Raw genomic sequence first — 22,098 nt, 5'->3', positions numbered from 1 at the left:
ATACCATTTTGAGAATTATAATAAAAACGTTTGTAGCTTTTGTTCATTTTAATGCAAGGTGAGGCCACATGGAAAGATTACTTACCACATCGCTAACCAGAGGAATAGCTTTTTTCTTGCGAAGGTCTGGCATACTGTCAATTCCAAATATTCCACTCCCATTTCTGTGGATATCAACACTTTGTATAGGAGTATTTTCCATGCTTAATAATTAATACATAGACAATGAATGCGTAAATAAAATGACACTAACTTCTTATAAATAATTCTATATTTTCATAAATCCTTCCATTAAAAAAAAAGAGAAAAAGTAAAATACAGCAATGCAACTATCAACTAGCAATAATGCTTAAAGAAAACTTACCCAGCTTTAATCCAAGCATGTCTTGAATTATCTCCATTTTCTTTGCCCTATGGCATCAAAAACAGTTTAGATTAATCAATGTGTACATGGGAAGCAATTAAACCTGAGCAACACCTACGATAAATGCAGAGGACACAGGATTGGTTGAGTTTCACCAAAAGGTCTGAGAAAGCAAACCAAAACGTGACTTAGTATTGAAGATGAAGTCCTCATTGATGAAAGTTCTTAATCTGAACGAAATGACTGACATGCAACTCATAAGATCAGAGCAAAATCATTGAAAGGGGGGAAATAGAAATCAACTTTTGAAAGTAACACAAACTCTTGTAACCCACAGCAAAAAATTGGGGTTGAACCCTTAACTTTAAGGATAATTACTGTAGATGAACACACGCCAAAAAACACTTTTCACTTGATGACAAAAATGAGTGAAACCTTGACAAACATTTAGCAAACTGCCTCGGTTTTTTCCATCTGAGGTGACCATTTTGTTTAAATGGCATAAGCATTCTTCCTCAGATAAATGGAACTACAGCTGGATAGCTGGAGTTCCCCAAGGGCATGCGGTATGTTTCAACTGCTTTTAAAAGCAACAATGTAGCAAGACGAAGACCAGCATTTCAAATTATTAATAATTTAAAAAGATGGCAAATCACATTAAAGTAAGTAAAACAAAACAGAAGCAAACAACATATGTAACCATTAAAAGACAAAACATTGAGTTTTAAATGCAGAAGTTTTCTGTATTTGGCAAACTCAAGAAGCAGGCAGCCTTGTACATGAATCATATGTTTCAAAAATAATGCATTCAAATAAACTTTGGATGAAAAACAAAGACAACTGGCATTAATGGAAAAAAAAAATAATAACCACTGAGAATTGACCAAAACATAATCATGACCTGGTCATCTTCCCTGCTTCCCTCTGAAAGACAGAGCAGGACAATAAAGAAAAAAAGAAAAGAACAACAATTGATAAACAGTATTAAAATAAGCAAAGCTGAACAGAAGTAGGAACATTTTGTTCAACTTCATTACATGTATAGCTAACCAAAAACAAAGACAATTTTTGTACCTTGTTTAAATTCCTCTTCAGAGAAAGTGTTCTTTGAGGCATTGGCAATCCTGTATAATCTATGTCGATGTCTCTTCTCTTTGAGCACACGTTGAATATTGGCAAGGCACTTCTGGTGGTGAGGGTCTTCAAGGGCAGGTTCATTGTCAAGACTATGCTCCGCCTGTTTTCCATTAATATCTGTCTCCAGTGTTCCTGAATTGGTGCCCTCCAGACTTATTTTGATATTGCCTGAGCCAAATGCCATTTGTTGAGCACAAGAATCAACAATGCCTGAACTCAGATCCACGTGTTTTGGGCTAAGCTCTGGAATACACTGCAGATTCTGATCTGTTTGAGGTACCTCTACAGTATCTAAGTGGTCTAATGCATAGTATTCAGTTGGAGTATGTGAAGGGGAAATCGTGCTAGGAGTCGATAGTAGAGGATCAAAGGCTTGAGAATTACATTGACGGTTTAGTAATTCCCTCAAGTCCTTCCCATGGAATGAAGCTTCGATGCCTTTTTGAGGAGACACACTGAGATCTAAAGTTGCACCATCAGAAGGTTCAACAGTGTCAACATTTGATTCACTGAATGTGGTGCTATCGTCTTCAAGGTCATTGGATATGGAGGGACTTGCGACTACAGACGTGGTGTCCTCATCTAGACACTGGGGTTCAGGTGTGTCAAGCTTTGTCAAGGCTCCCCTTAGAGCAGAGTGGAAGGTAAGCATGGCTTTACTTATCTTTAAGACATCATATCCTAGATTAGATGGCTGTGACTCTTCAGTGTCCGTATTTTCAGAGTAATCTGGATCATACACATCTGTGCAAGCCCCATCTGGCCAGTCTTTCTCCAAGTCCACATCACAGAGGCAATGCTCACATGAGGAGTGTAGATTTTGGCAACCGTCATCATAGTCTGTCATTCCAACAGTTGAACAACTAAGACTTCGGGAAGGCCCACTACATGATTCATCAGCATATGCATCCATGGTGTGGTATCCAGAACTGCGAGAGTACATGCAATTTGACGTGCAGTCACAGCAAATGTCACTGATAGTTTGATTCTTAGGATGCCTCCAATCTACAACACTGGATGAGCTGGATGGGGAATCATGGTTTCCAAACAGTAAGGATAGGTGTTCAGAGCTGCTACGTGATGAATGACTGGTCTCGCCACCATTGTACCTGTACCATGTATCTGGGCGTCCAACAGTTTCCAATTCGTCTGCGCTGTTCTGGCAGGAGCAGTAATCCTCCTCACTCCATCCAGTGTCTCCACTCCATCCTCCTTCTCCACTAACGCTCAACTGCATTTCCGAACGTCTCCAACCATTGTTCTCTTGGTCAACCTCCCTAGAATAATAACTTCCTTCTTGAACTCGACTGTTAGAACTGTGACCTGAGGATAAGGAACTAGTGCTTGTAAATTCTTGCCCATAAAGATGACAGTAGCTGGACTTCTTAAATCTGGAACAGGGTGCATCCAAGTTGTCAGAAGCCTTGGGATTGTGTAATTTGGTTCTTCTAGGTACATCTCGGTAATCAGTTTCCACATCCCACCCTGACTCGTTCGGTCTAGCCGACAGAGATCTACCTTCATTCTTCTCCAATTTTCTATGCTTTACCACTGGGCTACTATTTCTACTTTGGGGGAGAGGAACGGCATTCTGCCTATCTGGACTTCTTTGATGAGCCACAACTCTTTGAGGTGATGGATTCCCTACAGCACCAACTGAATACAGCTCCTCAATTTCCAAAAGTACAGCATCTACGCAGCAAGACACCTCATCTACTGAGCCACTTACAGATGTCAGGTATTGTCGCAAATCTGATATCTCCTCTTGGATTTTATTAATCCCCTGAAGCTCCTTCAAAATGTGCTCCACTATGGTGCTTGACCCTACTTCTCTTTTCTTGTCCTTGTCCCTACTTCGGCTTGGTTTATTATCCATGGCACCTCTTCCATCTACACATCCACTCTCTTCTGCTTGGACTTTGGGCTCTAATCCTTTCATTCCCATGATGGATGGAATGGTGATACTGCCATCACTATTACGCCTCCCCTGCCCAATAACGGCACTCTTGGAGGTTTTAGTCTGACTTTCAAAACTACGCTGGGTTGAAAGACTACACTCATGAGTAGAGGGATCTCTCTTAATGCCACAGATGAACATGTCTTCCTCTATCTCCACGGTAGAGTGCTGGGAGTCATAGGCAGTGTACTCCCCTGATCCCTGGAGGAACTTCTGGATCTTCTTGCGTAGGCTCTGACTGACCTTGGGACTCTGGGTCCTCTTTTTGCCAAGGTCTTTTTTCTTAGACATTCTTTGCTGAAGTTCACCTGACCCATTTGTTTCATCTTGCTCATTGGAACGACTCCGAGATAACATCCCTTAGAATGGGGTGTGCCTCAGGTGCTGACCAGAACCATGAAGCTCTGGTGCATGCGATTAAAGAGCTGTTGCATTTCACCTACAGTACATGAGGAAGCGTTTTTCAGTCAAGATCATAACAGAGCTTCACACCTGACATTTGAGGACAATGGAATGCATAGATTGATTGAAATTTCAATATGTCTGTCAAATTTTAATAGTTAAACATAAGCATGCACAATCTATCTAAAATAATCAACATTTATGTTCATGGTCATTCAGTCTTTTGCACTTCTTGATGCTATTGTGCAGTTCTAAAACCTAGTGAGTAGCCTACAGAGGCACTCCCAATTTGAAATGTATGCATCTTAATTGTGCAGCCTACAAAAATACTTTTAGTCTAATTCTAAGGCTATTTGTGTGACACAGTTGAACTGGAGCCCATGTAGGCCATTCCAAATCAATCGGTTAGGATTCTATCTTAGAAGGCAGCACACTATCACTTGGAACAAAGCTTGTGACCGCATATTTCATTACATACTATACAGTAAGTGCACAGCTGAGGTGCTGAATGCAGTTACATAATTTATTCTAATAGAGACTTTAATAAAAAGTAATGCTACAGGCCAAGGGTGTCCACACTGCCAACTCTCTCATACACACCCAAGTAAAAAGTCACAATACAGAGAGAGGGTAAGAGTGAATATATCTGGATCTCTGCCATGTACTGAAAAAGTACCACAGACAGTAAAATGGATTATAGAAGGTTTACACTGTGTTTACAAGGATGTACAAAGCACATTGTGCTCATAGCTTGCTAATTAACCTACTGTAGTCTTTAAGACAACTTTTTTAATGTTAAAACATATGCAGCTGAAAAAGATCACTAATGAACATGGGTTCCAAAAACAGCTCAAGGAGTAAAGTTGTACATGGTTAATCAAATCACATGATTATATGCAAACTTAAATTATTATTATTATTATTTTTTAAAGCATTCAGTTGTAAAAATGATTCAGGTCCAGACATTGCCAAACTTGTATGCATATTCCACACAGAACACAACATATTATCTTCTTGCCTGTCAGCTCTTCTAACAGTAACTGTTACAGCACAGGGAGGGTGACAGCCCAGCTGTATTCACTGTGCATCATGATTGTTAATCAGAACCTGCTGGGTCTAATAGCAGCTTCACCCTATTTCCTGCCTGTCAGGACAAAATGTTAGCTAGTCTCATCTGTACACTCGAGGCTTTTCACTTTTTTATTTATTTAGAGACACTCTTTTACCATATTCAATGATTTTAAACATATACTGCACTACATTGAAATAAAGGTTGAAATATCATTTATTATGATTTTGATTACAATCATAACATTATTATGATGGTAAATTAGATACTGAAGTACATAATGCTAGGACATGATTATTGTCTTATAGTTCACATATTTTTTTAAGTCTATTATCAACATTGTTCTGAGATCCTTTATATCCAATAATAATGCAGATGTGTAAATAAACTATTTCCTGTAATATGTGCTAGCAATAAGGCAGTCATTGAAATTCAGATACTGTCCTCTGTGTTATTCTCCAAAAGCATTTAATGGCCAACATGATCTTTACTGTGACTTCAACATTGAGCGTTTAGGTTGGCGGCTTTCAAGGGCACATTTTGGCTGGCTGCCACGTGTCTCCAATAGGCTAAAATAAATGTCAGGGACAGCACATTTTATGATGGATTTTTAACTTACCATTTAATACAGGAAATTACATACTTTCAAATGGAGCACTTTGAGATATATTTTAATTACTTTAAGTTAAAACAGCTTAAGTTAAAATTCTACATAATCAGTGTACTCCAGCTTTGTATATATTTATTGTTAATGTCCCATGCTACAGTAACTTAGAATAAATGTATATATTAAATACTCTGAAATCACATTTAAATATTCCCATTATAGGTTTAACCTCTGTCCAACATCTCCCAAACAGTTGAATTTTGTGTTCACATGATAAGAGCACAGTTGGCAGAAACCAATAATGAGACACTCTTTGAAGGACCAATGAAGCCATTACTGATATGTGACTAAAAAGGCCTGGTTAAACTTGCTGGAATTAAATGAGATTATGAACCAATTTCTGTGACATTTATTCTGCAGATAGCTCAGGTATCAAAATATTTCAGATTCTTGCCTAATTTGCAATTCCAACCAAGAGACAGATATGCCTCAGAATTTCTAATAAGAAACTATCTGCTCAGGTTAATCAGCTCTCATTAGTAGTGGTGCTCCTGATTTACCTAGGCCAAGTCACACATAAGTTTTATTAAATTCAGGACTCAACAATAAGAACGACACAATGTCCTGAGCCAGTGTGAAATATTGGTTCGTACATTCTGCTGGCTTCTTTTAAAACTGAATAATTTAGCTGACTGTCACAGTCTAGAATTTGTCATAACTGCAAGAATATACAGACTACCGGTCAAACGTTTGGAATAATTAAGATTTTTAAAATGTTTTTGAAAGAAGTCTTCTGGTCACCAAAGCTGCAATTATTTGATCATAAAAATAAGTAATAACAGTAATACTGTGAAATATTATTACAATTTTCTACAACTGCCATCATATATTTAAAAATCTATCATTCCTGTGATGCAAAGCTGAATTTTCAGCATCAGTAATTTCAGCATCATCTTCAGTGTCACATGACCCTTTGCTGCTAAAGAAACATTTCTTATTATTATCAATACTGAAAACAGTTGTGCCATTTTAAATTTGTGGAAACCATGATTCATTCAAAAGTCTGGGGTAAGAAGAAAAAATAAATAAATTAATACTTTTATTCAGCAAGGATACATCAAATTGATCAAAAGTGTTAAAGCATTTATAATGTTAGAAGAGACTGATATTTAAAAAGCTGTTTTTCAAACTTTCTATTTAAAGAAACCTATAAAAAAAATGCATGACTGTAAAAAATTGTTTTTAGTGTTGATGATTACAACATCAACTACTGTTAAAAACTGAGTGTCGATTAATGATGGACAATAACTGAACAGCAAATCAGCATATTAGAGTGATTTCTAATAGATCATGTGACACTGAAGACTAAAGTAACGATTCTGAAAATTTACTTTGCATCATAGAAATAAATTACATTTTAAAACATTAAAATATGAAACAGCTAGTAATATTTCACAATATGACAAAATTATCTTAAAGCAGGTGTTCTGTCCTGTCTGCCTTTTTCATCTGCAGTCAAGAAAGAATGAGTTAATTTATTTTTAACATATTTTAAATTATATAATTAATACTTTCTATTACTCCTGGTGTTTGGTGTCTGTGATCACTATTTTGAAGGACTTAAATCTATATTTTACTGAACTACACGGTTAACAATTCAGTTACAATTAATAATAATTAATTAATAATTCAGTTACAATAAATATTCCACCTTTAGTTTATAAAACACCATCATACATTCAACATTTTCAGATGAACCTCATAAACTAGTGAAAGGTTCTATTAAAAGACTAAATTATTTTCATGCAAAATCGATTTTCAGGTGAAATATGCCCTCGACATTTCTTGACAAATTTCATACAATTCATCATCACAAGACTGAAAAAGTACACAAAAAGTACAAAAAACTTACCTTCAGAAAAAAAATTAAGTGAAAAAAAAAAAAGTCAAGTTTCACTTTGAAGATTCAACAACATCCAAACCACCTGCATATAAAAATGCTACTGGATCTCAAATGGTTGACCTAATCAACACTCCTGTTCTGCAAGGCTTATCCAATCGGCTGCTTTGGCAATCCAACATATCTTGAACAAAGAAACAGACACAACACTCTCCACACACAGACATCGGCACAGCTGAGTGGGTTCCAGTCTAGGCTAGTGTGACACGGTCACAGTGGAGCATCTCTGCTTCAAACATCCTCCTCACTCTCTCTCCCTCACTCTCTCACTCTTATTCACGGTGTCCTCTGGCAATGTATTCCAGCACAAAGCTAATCTGGAACTGTCAAAATGCCAGCATTCCATCTCTCCTCTATTTCCCTATACTCTCTTATCGGCACTGCTGTGTGCCTGCCTCCTATTAAACATGTGCATGTTACAATGCACTTTTTCCCCTTTCATAAACACACACAGTCAGAAATAATGTACAATCAATTAAACAAATGACAGGAATGTTATAATACTGCTCAACAATCCACTATAAATAAGGAATGATATGGTACACATAATGTGAATAATAGTAAAAAAGATCCTTTTAAACAATACTAAAGATGATAGGGCCATTTAGGGGATTAGCCAAATCTTATTACACCTTTAAGGCAGAGAGGTGTGGAAAACTAGATTAAATGTCCTATCTGTGTTTGATTTATGCTTGTAAGACAGTATACCGGAGCCTGTAAACTCCTTCAGTGTAGATGTTTATAAGAATAAGCTTAACTCGAATAATTTCTTATGTCCTTCTCCGCACAAAAATGTATGCAGCTAAGCAGTGTGTTAAACCACACCCATTGTCTCCACTCTATTCATTTAACAGCTTTTACATAAGCATCCACCACAAGTCTCAAGCAGCAATCACTATAATGGAGCCTCAATGAAGAGCGCCATATGTGAGACCACTTAATTAGCATGAGCGACGTTAGGCTATCAGAATAAATTACTCCACCTGTACACATTATACATAAAAAGATAGACATTTTGTAATATAAAATCTTAAACGGGAACTTTTTATCCAAAGCAATCTAAGCTGGAACTAATCTGATCTGCCATTATGATTTGGTGACACTATTAATTTGGATTTATTAAGACTCAATGCGAGGTGATCAAGCCACATAAGTCCCCACAATGTTAATTTATTTCTAGTGGCTCACACACTCAATTATGTGCGGTCAAATGAAAGAAACGAAGGGGGACAACAGCATAGCTAATTACTGGCTGTCAAGACGAGAGAAAGAGAGAGAGAGTGAAAAAAAGAGAGGAGTAACAGGGCAACAATACAGAAAAACAGAACAATGAACAAAAAGGAAAAAAATCTATATTATGATCATTTATATTATTAAACATTTAATTAAAAAAATGTATAATTATGGTAAATAAATTAAAATATCAAAAAAATATATATACATATTTGTGTGTGCATGTGTGTGTGCAGTAACTGAACAGTTTGTAACAATTTATAATATTTTTTAATAAATAAACTGGTTTTAAATGATTTATGGAAAAAACTTGTGAAAACTTAATTCTGGCCTTTTATTGTTATTTTTCCTTTTAAATAATTATTTTAAATCAACATGCTGTATTTACATCTTTAGCATACCATATTCCACTTTGATAATTAGGCATAAATGATACCAATAGCCATGTACTTTACTTTGTGAACTTTAAAAGTCAAGTCCCCAATTTCTTTTAACTAGTCATTAAATACTCCTCAAGACACATGCTATCTCTAGCTCCCTGCCGCTCAATGTGTAATTACTCCCTGTGACTTTATCAGCGATATCAAACAGCAACTCTTCAGAGCCTGACCTTGGCCCTTGCAGTTTAAGGTTGTGAGGTCTAGGATGAGAATCCAGCATGCCTTGCCTAGCTGATAGAGTACTAAAGTGAAATACCACCACATTCATTGCACTCATGAATTTAATATCTCCAAGTTGCAACCAACCAACAACCAACCAAAATTATTTCCACAAAGTCTCAAAAAAACGTACATTTCTCAAGTTTAAATCTTAAATGGTGAAACTCAACCAATCCAAAACAGATGTTCATGAATGAGCTGAATGGGGTTGTCCAATTCATACTTGCCTACTGGAAAGCAATAAAGGTAAGCAGATCAAATTTAAATGATAATTTTGATTGATAAGATGCTGATAACTGGTGCAGGTTTATAGGAAAAAAAAGATATGGGTAGTGTTTGATCTCAAGTGTGAAACTGGAACAGTTGAAAAAGGAATAGACAGAGGAGATGGAGGGTATGAGCTCCCTACTATACCTCCTTAAGTTGAACTCTCACTTTGTTGATTGCCTTAAGCCAGCGCAATCTGGATGGAGAGAATGGCAAAGGCATTCCATCGTCCCTGAAGCTAGAAAAATAAAACATTGTATGAAAATAAATTCATGCTATTGAATATTCATTATACTGTACCAAATGTGCACTAGAAAACCACAGTAAGCCAATACAATATCTTTACCCTTTGAGAGTTTTATTATGCATTTTGTCCACTTGAGAAACCGCTTCCTTTTTTATGGTGCTGCTTAAACCCTTTCCATTTTCTTGGGAGGATTTCAATCCTTCATCTTCCCCCCAGGATGTTTGTCCATTGGTAGGGTGATGCCCATTTCTGGATGGTCGATAGCCGGTACTGTGGTAGGAATGGTAGGACTCCTCTAACTCTGAACAAGCAGCACTCTCTTGACCAGTCTCACTGAGCTGGGAACTAGCTTGGCTAAGGTTCCCTGAAGATCCAAAACGACTGGAGTCCACAGGGCTAGTGTTGTTGAAAAGAAAAGAAAACAAAAGAAAGATGGCAGCAAGTGAGTTACAGTAACTAAGATTTTTAAAACTACATCAATTTAACCAGTCACCAATTAAGAAACTCGGTAAATGCTACACACAGCTAAAGGAAATACAAAGTTACAAGGAATCAAAGCACAGTTACTATACAAAAATCACATAGCACTGAGAAGAAACAAATCACACATTGGGAAAGCCACCATTTTCGTAAACTAAAGCTAAAACTAAAGTTAATGAGCGTGTTTACATGCACATTAATATTCTTATTCAGCATATTGAGATATTCTGATTAAAATGAGCCCCTTAATTTTAAATTTGAATATTTCAGACGCATACTTATAAGTGGTCTTCAGCAGATTTGCGTGAGCACTACTAGTCCTATTCTAATAATTATTTCATCACAGAGACCAAAGCCCAGAAATTGATAGATGAACATGAAAAACATATATATATATTTTTTTTGATAGAACAATGACTGTGCATGTAAACTTAGTGCAACATAAATGGTTTATAAAACCATTTATTATGCTGCTACTAGCCTTTTTGGAATCAAAAGGTCCTTCTTTTGCTGCTGTAATCCTGAAGAGTCATCTGTAGAGGGTGGGGTCTGGATATGGATTTCTGATTCTTTTAGAAGAGGAGGATCAGGAGTGGATAAACTTTGTTGGGGTTTATCTGTGTCATTTTCTAGGACAACATTTTTTTTCTTTTGGACTTCAGAATTTGCAACAATTTCTTGTTTAACATCAACAGGGTGTTTGATTTGACCATTTTCTTCCTTTGACATAAAATTGTCATGCCCCATTTCAGCAGTTGTTCTATTCTCAATATGAACTTCATTCTTTTGAGGTTGGGTTGTAACAACTGGAGGTCTTCGTTGCTTAGGAGGTTCTGGAGTTTCTTTATGCCATGGAAAACCCAATTTTGTTCCAAACAAAGATGCTGATGTTTCTTCTTTTGACATCTCCTCTTGAAACAGCCCTGCTGAAAATGACTTAAGCCCAGAAAGAAGCTTGCCACTTTCTGTGTTTGGTATTGAGGGTGGTGAAGAAAAGAAAGATCCAAAAGACTTTCCAGCATCTGCAGCTCCAGCCATGAAACCCAACTTAGGTGCTGTTAAACTTGGCAAGCCAAATATAGACTGAGAAGTTTCTGTTGATGGAGGATTTTGAGCCACTTTTGAACTGATGTCTATTTCAGATATTGATTTGTCTGTATCCTTTGCCTCAGGTTCAGAAACAATGACAACGGTTTTCTCATATATTACTTCACTGTCAGAAGGCTTCTTAACAATTGTTTCACCTGGATGGCAGCTGGAAGCTGCTGTGGGATCTACAACTGTTGAATTACACAAAGTATCATTAGCAGACATTTCTTTCATGGGTAAAAGGGTTTCTACTTTATCTTTTTCATCTTTGTCTCCAGACAATGTAATATCACCAGAAGATGACAATGAATCATTATGTGCATTCTGATCTTGGACTGACTGAAGAGACTGAGAAGTAGAGGTAATAGATGGTGCTATGTCAGCTGCTTTGGTTGCTTCTGGTGATTTAAACATACCGAAAAGGTCATTTTTAATAGATTCCATGGGCAAGCTACTTGGCAGGCCAAAGAGTGAGTTTTTTTCTGTGATTGTTTGTGAGAAGAGACTTCCTGATGAATTTGTTGCTGAACTGGCACCAGTAAAGAGTTTAGACATAAACCCACTGACTGCTTCAGCTGATGAATCTATGACAGATTTCTGTTGTTCATGATGTTGAAGTCCCTCAGAGCCAGAGGCATTGGGCTCTGTTGAATCGGTCTGTTTTATAGACTCAGGTTTGTGATCTGTAATCTGGATTTCTGTTTTTGTACTCTGCTCCAAGTTAGAATCAACATCCTTTGATAAAGCATCTCCAAGCAAACTAGAATAATTTACGGTAACATCTAGCTTACTCCCCTCAGCAGCAACTGTCTCAACAATGTGATCTGAGCTTTTGTCAGCAATACCAGCAGAGACTGGAGCCATGGGGGCTGCTGTTTTTTGTTGATCGCCCAAGGGAATAGAATGCTTGTAATCATCATTCTGTGGTCCTGATTTCTTTTCCTCCATGAAGCCCACCGTCTTTGATTTATTGTCCTCAGTGGCATCCCCTCGAGAGAATAATGATGCAATCTTCAACACCCCCTCAGTTTCAGATGGTTCGGATTTTGGTCCCGTTTTACTAGGTGAAGGTGTTGAATTAGGCCCACCGAACATGGAAAGAAGACTTTTTCCAGGAGCATCTTTAGAAGCAACTCCAGACAGAAGACCTCCTAATAGTGAAGAAGACTGAGCAGTGGCCTGTTGTGGACTTGATCCACCAAACACAGAAAATAAACCTTTTCCTGGAAACTCATTGAAGGTAGAAGACCCTGGACTGTTACTCTCAAGCTTAGGCCCAGTGTTACCTGGACTGGGCTGTGCACTGGGCCCAGAAAACATAGAAAACAGATTCTTGCCAGGAATTTCCTTTGATCCTGAGGCACCCGGGAAAATCCCACCTAGCATAGACCCAGTTTGAGAAGGAGCATTTTGAGAACCTGACCCAGAAAACATTGATAACAAGCCTGAGGTCGCTCCCTCTTTTGGTGGTACTACACCCTGAGCAGAAGAATCCTCCTGGTGTGCCGGTATCTTGCTAGATTCAGAAGATGCCAATCTACCATCAACAGTTGTCAATACTTCGTGTGGGGCTTTTGGTGCTGATACAGTTGGATCACAGCTTGGTGTAACTGGTATCTCACTTGGCTGAATTATAGCCCCAGCAAGGTTTGCCAAAAGACCTTTACCAGGGGTTTCATTTGATAGCAATCCACTTAGAAGTGAGGAGGGTTGAGAAGAACCTGGCTGTGGAATTTGTACAGTAATCAAATCTTTACCTTGTGACTCCTTTGACCCTTTACTATCAAGGGAAATAGAAGGTGACATTGAATCTGGTTGTTGTGGGGATTCCTGAGAGCTAGGTGCACTAGACAAGGAGGGTATTTTATTTACTGATGGCTCATTTGATGGGACAACAGACTCCGGAGTCAAGCCTTCCTGTAATGCTGCTGGGTGAATGGCTATTCCAGAGTCCAAAACTAAACCCTTTGCTGGACTGTCTTTAGGTGTTTCCTTTGCAAGGGTTGCTTCTTTTGTAGAAGAAGAGACAGATTGTGGTGGAGTTTGTTGGGAGTTAGACCCATCCAAAAAATAAGTATGTTTAACTGTTTGCTCATTAGTAGAGACAGTGCCTGGAACTCTGGTAGTTGGTGGTTGTGGGCTTTGTGCTCCAAACATAGAGAATAAACCTTTCGCTGGACTCTCAGTAGAGCTTGAAGATCCACCTAATATACCACCAAAAATTGATCCTGTCTGCTGTGAAGGTTGTTGCCCTGAACCACCAAACATAGAAAATAAACTTTTACCCAGGGGCTCTTTTTGTTGTCCATTCCCTTGGGGTCCAGGCTGTGTGGTAGAGCGTGGCTGTGATGTCTGATGTTGATTAGGGCTACTGAACATAGATAGTAATCCTGTTACTGGTGGATCTTTTGGTGGATCAGTTCTAGATCCAGGTGAAGTCTGCTGAGTGCCAGAACCACTTATCATGGAGAGTAAACCCATGGCTGATGTTTCCTTTGGAGGGACAGTGCCTGGTGTTTGTTTTTGATTACAAGAATCAGGTTGTGTTGAAGACTGCTGTGTACTAGTGCCACTGAACACAGAAAATAAATTCAGACCTTGACTCTCTTTGGGAGGAGCAGATCCTGTTGTTTGACTTGAGGTTCCAGATGGTGGTGAAGTCTGTTGAATGCTGGAACCTCCAAACAAAGTCAGGATGTTTTTGCCTAGTGGCTCTTTTGTAGATGCACTATCCATTTTTTCTTGAGGAGAGGCGGATCCAGTTTGAGAGGGAGCTTGTTGTTGACCGGAACCACCAAATATGGACAGCAGCCCTTTGCCTTCCTCTTTAGAGGCTGTGGCCCCAGAGAACATATCCCCAACAGAGAAACCAAACAAGCCACCAGATTGCTTGGAGGGGGCTTCTGGTTTTGTCTCCCCAGCTGGTGGCATAGTTTGAGATCTCCCTGGCATTGGTACTTTGTTAGCTTCAGGGGAAAATATCTGAGATGCTGAGACACTCCTTCCCTGAAATGACTGTGATACACTAGGTAATTCCGACTGACCGTCTTGTCCAGAGGGACTTACTGTTTGTTGCTTCTGAATTCCCTTAAGCATTGTTTTTGTTTGGCAGCAGTCTTTGTTCAAATCATTTAGTACATTAGTTGATTGCAGGTGTGAGGGAGAATGTTGCAGATTTGTGTTTGGTGGTGAAGGACTTTCTATGTTGAAAATATCACCTATTGACCCAAAAAGGCTAGACTTTCCAGTTTTGTCTTGATTTGTTGTTGAATCTTTTCTGCCAGCAGAAGCAGATCCATTTTTCTCTGGTTGTCTAGATACTGACTGAGTAGATTTAGAGGGATCTGACTTTACCTCTTCTATCCCCACTGCAGTCTTGAAAAGGGTTAAAAACCCACCAGACTGCTCAGATGGGTTGCCACCATGCTTATCTACTGGCTGAGAAACTTCTGGGGAAGCCGATTTGGAGGTTGCACTTGAGCAGTCTCTTGAAATTGAAGTAGTAGAACTAACAGATTTTAAAGCAACAGAGGACTGTTGTGACATTGTGGCTTGTCTAGCCAATTTGGGTTTCTGAGATGAGCTTAAAGTGGATGCACTCTGAGGAGTTGTGGAAGCTGATGACTGTGTTGGAGATGATACTGAAACACCAGATGTTGTTGAAATTGGTTTGGATGCCAAGTGACTTGTGTTTTCTGTCCGAGTTGTTGCACAGGAGGAGTCATCCTTTATGAGCTTTGATTTAAGACTTTGAAAACCTGTTGAGATCATGTTTTTGGTTTGCTGATCACCAAGTCGAGTTTCAGAGGCTTTAGTAAATTTGCTTTGAATTTGTCCTATGTATGGGGCATCCTTGGCATTAGGTGACCTAGAGACAGTTATATTTTTGGTTGATTCTGAATCCGAACTTTTGCCAACAATTGAGGATAGAAAAGAGGATATTTTCTTAATGGGTCGATTGGGCTGCTCCTCTCCAGGCTGTACTCTCTTTCTCCACTCCTCTTCTGAAACATCATCTATATGCTTTACTTGCACTCCAGTGGATGAACGTCGCCTCTGTTGAGGCTGATAGCAGCTGTAGACACCCGTGGTAGGTGAATTTGTAGTTGAGGTAGCACCAAATGAAATAGAAACCTTCTGAGATAGCAGTTCTTTTATTCCTCTGCTATTGAGATTTGCACTATTGTGGTTGGCACCATGATATGAGAGGTCAACTGCTTCCTGACAAGGATTCCAGTACCCAAAATTGTTTTGGCGCTGTTGTTTTGTATCCATCTTAACCTTGTTAAATTGATAAGTGGAAAAATCCAGAGCTTGCTGTCTTTGATTAAGAATAGAATCCTCAAACATCCAAGAGAAACACTCTAGGTTCAGATTCATGATTTGATTACCTTTTCTATAGGCTGCCGACAAGTCAAGTGGTGCGGTCAGAAGTTCAGCTTCACTTTGGTCTTGCCCTGGAATCCAAAGGAGCTCATCTTCATTGTAGAGAGGAATCTTAAAACCACAAACTTTAACCATCTCATTATACAGCCAGGCATTAGGATACAAGTCCCCTGTATTTCCCCAGTCTTGTTCTGGAGCACATGCATAGACATACTGCCCAGACACATCTGTCAGTAGAGCATAAATGTACTCATAATCAGTGTAGACAAAATATCCACAATCTCCATCATCTGCTGGCCACCACATCCCTTGGTCTAAAAGTGAAAGCCATTGCTGATACCACTCTGACTCCTCAAGATAAACATGTTCCTCCATGTCAGTGTTGCTTGTTGAAGAGGAATTCCATGGATTGGGAGATGTAGCTACATTAATATAGCCTCCATTATTCCCAGGTTGATTGCAAATTTCTGATGTGCCTTGATATATAACCTGTCCATTAGCTGAGTAAGACAGGTGTGGAGGTGTTTCCTCATAATATCCCTCATGATATGAAATACTGTTTAGACTGTAACAACTATCTGCACTAAATGAGTGCCACTTTCCTAATTTAGCATTATTCTTCAGGCTCAAATTCAATACACCCTCAAATTCCTGACTACTAGTAAGATCCAAACTCTTGTGGCTATTCCACAATCTCTTTGTCATAGAACTATGGCGAATATCTTTGGAATACTCTGGTTGATTATTGCTCTCTCCTTGGTAAGTGTGCAAACTCATCCATGGCTGAGTAGGACAATATTGTTGATTAACATCCATGTCTATCTTATTCAGACACTGAGAAGATTTGTGGACCTGATCACTAGCTATACTTCCATGTCCATCAGGATAGCTGCCTAATGACTGATCATTCAGCTGTTGCCACAATATAGATTCTTGGATCCATGAGTGTTCATCATTGGGACTAAGTCCCAATGCATATGAAGAAGAGACTTGTGGGTAGGCATATTGATCAGATACACCATGTAAGGATGGATAACTCTGCCTTAAATATTCCTGTGACATTACGGCTTGAGATGGGTAACCAAGAGGGAGGCTACTAAGATTTTCAGTGCTATATGATGTGTTTCTTATTTGGCTTGAGAGCGAAAAGTTTTGTGAGCTATATAAGAGGGGTAAATTACTGGTGCTATTAGATGTGTAAGCAGCACGGTTCTGTTGTGACCGAGCATAACTCGCTGGAGTCCTCAAATCAAGGCTCTCTGTTTCACAGATGTTTGGCACATCATTTGGGTCAGATACCTTGTGTCTCAGCAGTCCTAAAGAATTGAACTTCAAATGTGATCCTTCCATAACCACATTCTCTGGTTTGGCAGAGGAAATCTCTGTTGTATTCCTGGTTAATATTCCAGATAAGAAACCTTGTTGAGTAGAGGGCTTTTGGTTTTGTAGTGTATGTTGATTCTGAGGAGGTATTTGAGGTAGCTTTCTATTTGATTGACCTTGATGAGTGGAAATCTTTGTTGGTATGTGTTGCTGCTCCTGTTTCTGTAGAAATGAATTCTGGCTGTTTGGAGATACATCTTCAAATGAGGATGTGAGTTTATTGAAAAGACCAGACAAAATTCCTGACTGAGAGGATGTATCTTGCTTGGCTACAGGAGAACTTTGTTTTGTCATAGCTGACTGCTGCAGACAAGAATGTTCCTTGCTTTCATGTGTAACAGGTGGTGTATTTAGTTCCTGTGAATCAGTGGAGGATGTTTTGAGAAAGGCAGAGATGAGACTACCTGACTGGGGTTTTTGTTCTTGAGATGGTTGGCTTTGTCCAATAACATTTGTTTTTGGCTGAAGCGGAGTGGACTGATTGTTAGATGCCTGTATTTGTTGAGTTGATTGAGAGACAGAAACATCTGAGGAGGCAAGCTTGAAAAGTCCAGACAGAAAGCCATCTTGTTGAGAAGATCCTTGATGGGATACACTTTGTCTAGGGCCATCTAATATGCCTTTCTGATGTTGGTCTGATTGCTTATTTTGGACTCTGGACTGCTGAAGTAGGTTTCTGCTCTGTCCCTCAGCATTATACTGTACAGGATCTTGAGAGGCACTTGCACTTGATGATTTTTGTTGCACCTGGGAGATCTTTGTCTCAGTGTCTGAAACCTTGTCAGTGGAGGCAAATTTGAAAAGGCCAGATAAAATACTTCCCTGTTGAGGTGGTGCACGTGCAAATGTTGATGGATGCTGAAAGTCTTTTTGTTGGTTGGGTCTATTTTCTGTGGAGGAAACATTTAATGTCCCTGGGAAAAGAGGATTAGATGCACTTTGTTGGGTGTGAGGTAGGGTTTGTTGATTTATTATTTGAGCAGACTGACTCTTTTGTTGTGACTGATTGAGTTGAGTACCTGTGGTCATATCACCTGTAGAAGCAAATTTCATGATTCCTGAGAGTAAGCCTCCTTGGTGTTGTTGATTAGTAGATGCTTGGGCAACTGATGTATCATCAGACATTTTAAACAAACCAGAGAATAGGCCCTGACATTCATGTTGAGATGCTTTTTGCTCTGTATCATGAGGGACTTCAGTTGGACCAGGACGTTGGTGCCTAAATTGCATTTGTTCATTAGCCAAAGATGGATTCTGAGGTTGCATCCTAGGTCCATTTTGATTTGACCCTGGAGGAAGTGGAGAGTTCTGAATATTAGGCCTTTGGGTATGTGGCGTAACAGGCTGCAGATCTTCAGTTGGTGCCATCTTAAAAAGAGTAGAAAACCAGCCTGTTTCTGTGTTCCCCTTAGCAGTTGCCTCAGGTTCTTTATGGTTCTGTATTGCTGATTTTGCATTGTCATGAACTGAAGATGGAATTACACCTGTAATTTTGTTTGGGGAATTAAGAATTTGATCTGTCTTAACTGAGTTTTGTGGCATACTTTTGGATGTACTTGAATCCTCACCAGATGCAAACTTAAACAATCCAGAAAACAGCCCTCCTTCTGCCTTTGGAGGTTGTGGGACAGATACATTGCCAGAAGAGACAAAAGCTTGTTTTGTGAGGGAGGACTGGTCTGAAAGTTTTTCTACTCTAACGTCTTCTGCTGATCTGAAAACAGGAAAAACTGTCTGTGTTTGAGTCTGAGGAGGCACTGGAGGTCCAGGTGAGATTAATGAACTGAGAGATTTCTTAAAAGGACTGAAAAATCCTGACTCTTCAGCAACTTTTTGTGTTATACACTCAGTGTGTGTGTTCTCACTATTTATCTCATTGGAAATATTTTTAAAAGCTTTAGTTTTTTCACCATCAGCAACTTTACATGCATCTGGCATTGTATTGAGTTTCATATTGCAATTCAAAACTCTGGACTGATCACCTGGCTGCATTTCCCCCGCATCAAAAGTAAAACTTTTGGCTGTTTCATTCACAACACTATCTCCAGTGAAAGTGTTCCCCTTTCCCAATACTGAATTCACAGAAGACAATGTCTCATTGTGAGCTGTGACATCACTGTATTTGTTGGGCTCATTTCTGATTGGTTGAGTTGAGTGGTCCACCCTTTGCAACGTGGCATCTGATGGCTGGAAAGGCAAAATAGATGGCATTGAAAACTTCCTATCACACTGAGGATCCTGAGTAGGGGATACCACAGCTACTGGTGTGGGACTTGCAGACTTTGGCATGAAGGAAAACAATTTTGATATACCAGAACTAACAGGAACATAACTTGAATTCTCTGATTGTTCAACAGACTTAGAGTCCACTTGTTTTGAGCTTGATACAACTTTATCTGTTAAAGAGCTAAATAATGAACTCATGGCATTCTTCATCCCTGCCACTCCATGGTCAGAAGCACCACTTGAATTTATTTCTTTGGCATCTATGGGTTTATCTCTCACTTCCTTAGAGGTGATACCTTGCTCATCTCCAACAGATTCGGTTTTTGCACTCCCCTGAGATGACAGCCTTGATTTGTTAGACTTGGGTAAAGATCCATATTTACTGATCTCCTCTTCTTTTTCAGCTAGATATTCTGATACAGTTTCAACCAGGCACTGCAGCTCATCTATAGGATCAACATATTCATCACTAGGTTCCTCAACAGGAGACAGCATGACCTCTGGAGCCCATCCACCAATTTTACCCTTTCCATTCTTCTTATCACGGTAACCTTGTAGCCTCTCAGTTTGGCTCCCATATGTTGAGAAATATCCATATTGGCTATAATTTTTCCTCTCCTCAGCCCTGAGCGCCTTAGCTAAAGAGGTCATTTCCTCCAACTCCTCCTCAGAGCCAATGGAATACTGTAGCTCATCTGAGCCCTCAGAATCAAAGCCTACATCTTCCCTCTGTCTAGCTGCTTCTTCCTCTTGATATGCAACATAATTCTCCAGTGTGTTTTCTATCTTATTTTTGGCCCACATTCTTGTTTTGTAGAGTAAGCCATTTTTGTATGGTTTCAGGCATGGCATCATGTTTTCATCAGCCTCTTCCATTTCTTTCACTTGGCGTAACACAAGCTCGGTTCGTTTTTGACGGAGAAATGCAAGATCGGGTGGGAAATGCTCTGCTCCAACATGCTCCACTCCTCCTGGGTCCCGTATTTTTTTCCTTCGCCTTCGGTCAATAGTAGCATAGCCTTCTGGGTAAGCGGCATTTAATGAAGCATTTTTGTTTTTGATTGGAGGTAGTTGGCTGACTATGGGATCATGGCAAGCCTTTTCAATATGAACAAGATCATTTTTTCTGCCATGTTCCTCAATCCATGCCTGTTCTTCTCTATCAAGGAACTCACACAGGGTACTTTTACCCTGTAGTTTGTATTTGACCTCCCAATCCTCCACACCCATGCCTGAATCTACTGGGACAATCCTAACTCTACCCCTATGATTAGGAATTCTAGCAGAGATTAAAAAGGATGGAAGAGGATAAAAAGGAGGGGGAAAGAAAGAGAAAAAAAATGTACTTCAACATAAGAGATATATGTTGCTGAGAGCAAGAACACAATAATAGTGATGCACTTAAGTTGTGAAATTACCCAAAAAAATAAAGAGCATTACCAGAAATGTGAAGTGAAAATTACAGTCCTTACCGAACCATTAAATTTTTTTCACCTCGCTAATAAACAGATTTTTTATCACCCCCCCAAAATTATGCATACACCTGGTGGGAAAATATATAAATTACACACAAATGTAATTTCAACCATAACTTAATGATCACAAGAAATACAATCTCTGTATTTGTAAAAGGGATCTGATGCAAAAGAATTATCCGGATTAGCTCTGTACTGGGCCGCACAAGAGACTCTGATTAACCACAATCACAGAATACCACATTTCAGTTTCTTTCTCTTACACAAATCACAATTCTAAAACACTAGAAATCCATCCTCAAATTGCAAGTTTAAAGATCAGCATAACAAACAGGGATAATCTGCAACCATATATATAAATTGCTATTTCACAGCTGAGTTATGGAAATTACCATCCCAGAACCATTAAATTCAGAGCTAAAAGTGTTGTAAAACTGGTGCAATTGTACACAAAGACTGCATAGTACTATATAGGAACTGAATGTACCTGCTTGCATGGGGATCTCTATAGTCAAATTCAAAGCTGTGCAAAGAGTCAGCACAGGAATCCATGTGCTGCTGAAAACGTGGCCCCATGGGATACTGGTGTAGTGAAGAGTTGGGCTGGGCTGTAGTGTGGTAGCGTGGAGGTAAACTACTGCTCGTCTCACTCCTGTAGTCACTGTCTCTATCATCCACTGCACTGTCCAGGTCATCCAAAGCTAGACAGGGAAACATTACAGGTGAGAAAAACAACAAAATGCCATTTTTATATATGCAATATGTTAATGTAAATAAAAGATTATATGAAAAATGTAAAAGCAAAATCTCATTGATCATCTAAGTGAAATCAAATGTGTCTCTTTGCAACAAAGCAGTCACATAATATAAAAAAGAACAAGGAAGTAAGTGCAGGAGAATCAAAACAAGGAGCTCACAATGTACACAAAGAACACATCATTTTAACAAGGTCAAAACTCAAGGAAATTTGGGGAAAATTCATGACTTATTGTGTTGTATTTTAATTGATCTGTGCAAGTGTGCATGAAAATCTCAACACTTAGGGGCACATATGAAAGCATATTTATTTTGAGGGTCCAGGGGAGGTTCCAGGGAGTAATCTAGATTAAAAGGTTACTATATAAAATCTGAATACACATTACGTACTCTGACTGTCA

At 39.0% G+C, this 22,098-nt stretch overlaps 3 protein-coding genes across 4 annotated transcripts in view; 1 reads left to right on the top strand and 2 right to left on the bottom strand.

The window, feature by feature from the left end:
• LOC109067047 (protein unc-13 homolog B-like) overlaps window positions 1-4,051 on the bottom strand; it is a 36,131-nt gene extending 32,080 nt beyond the window's left edge. The window contains 5 exon segments of the mRNA XM_042731950.1: window positions 86-164; window positions 365-411; window positions 520-527; window positions 1,235-1,288; window positions 1,439-4,051. Coding sequence (XP_042587884.1) covers window positions 86-164; window positions 365-411; window positions 520-527; window positions 1,235-1,288; window positions 1,439-3,815 — 2,565 coding nt within the window. The 5' untranslated portion in view covers window positions 3,816-4,051.
• LOC109054485 (cytosolic purine 5'-nucleotidase) overlaps window positions 1-22,098 on the top strand; it is a 595,585-nt gene that overhangs the window by 321,020 nt on the left and 252,467 nt on the right. The window lies entirely within an intron of this gene.
• The window catches only part of LOC109052044, a 38,567-nt gene continuing 26,774 nt past the window's right edge, over window positions 10,306-22,098 (bottom strand). The window contains exons 8-9 of the mRNA XM_042732309.1: window positions 21,429-21,642; window positions 10,306-20,745 (exon numbers count right to left, since the gene is read on the bottom strand). Of these exons, the coding sequence (XP_042588243.1) occupies window positions 10,848-20,745; window positions 21,429-21,642 (10,112 nt within the window). The 3' untranslated portion in view covers window positions 10,306-10,847. The remainder of the gene's footprint in view (window positions 20,746-21,428; window positions 21,643-22,098) is intronic.

The sequence above is a fragment of the Cyprinus carpio genome, chromosome B10, assembly GCF_018340385.1.
Source record: "Cyprinus carpio isolate SPL01 chromosome B10, ASM1834038v1, whole genome shotgun sequence".
Lineage (NCBI taxonomy): Eukaryota > Metazoa > Chordata > Actinopteri > Cypriniformes > Cyprinidae > Cyprinus > Cyprinus carpio.
Note: the sequence above shows the minus strand (reverse complement) of the source record. Positions and strands in the feature narration are given on the sequence as shown.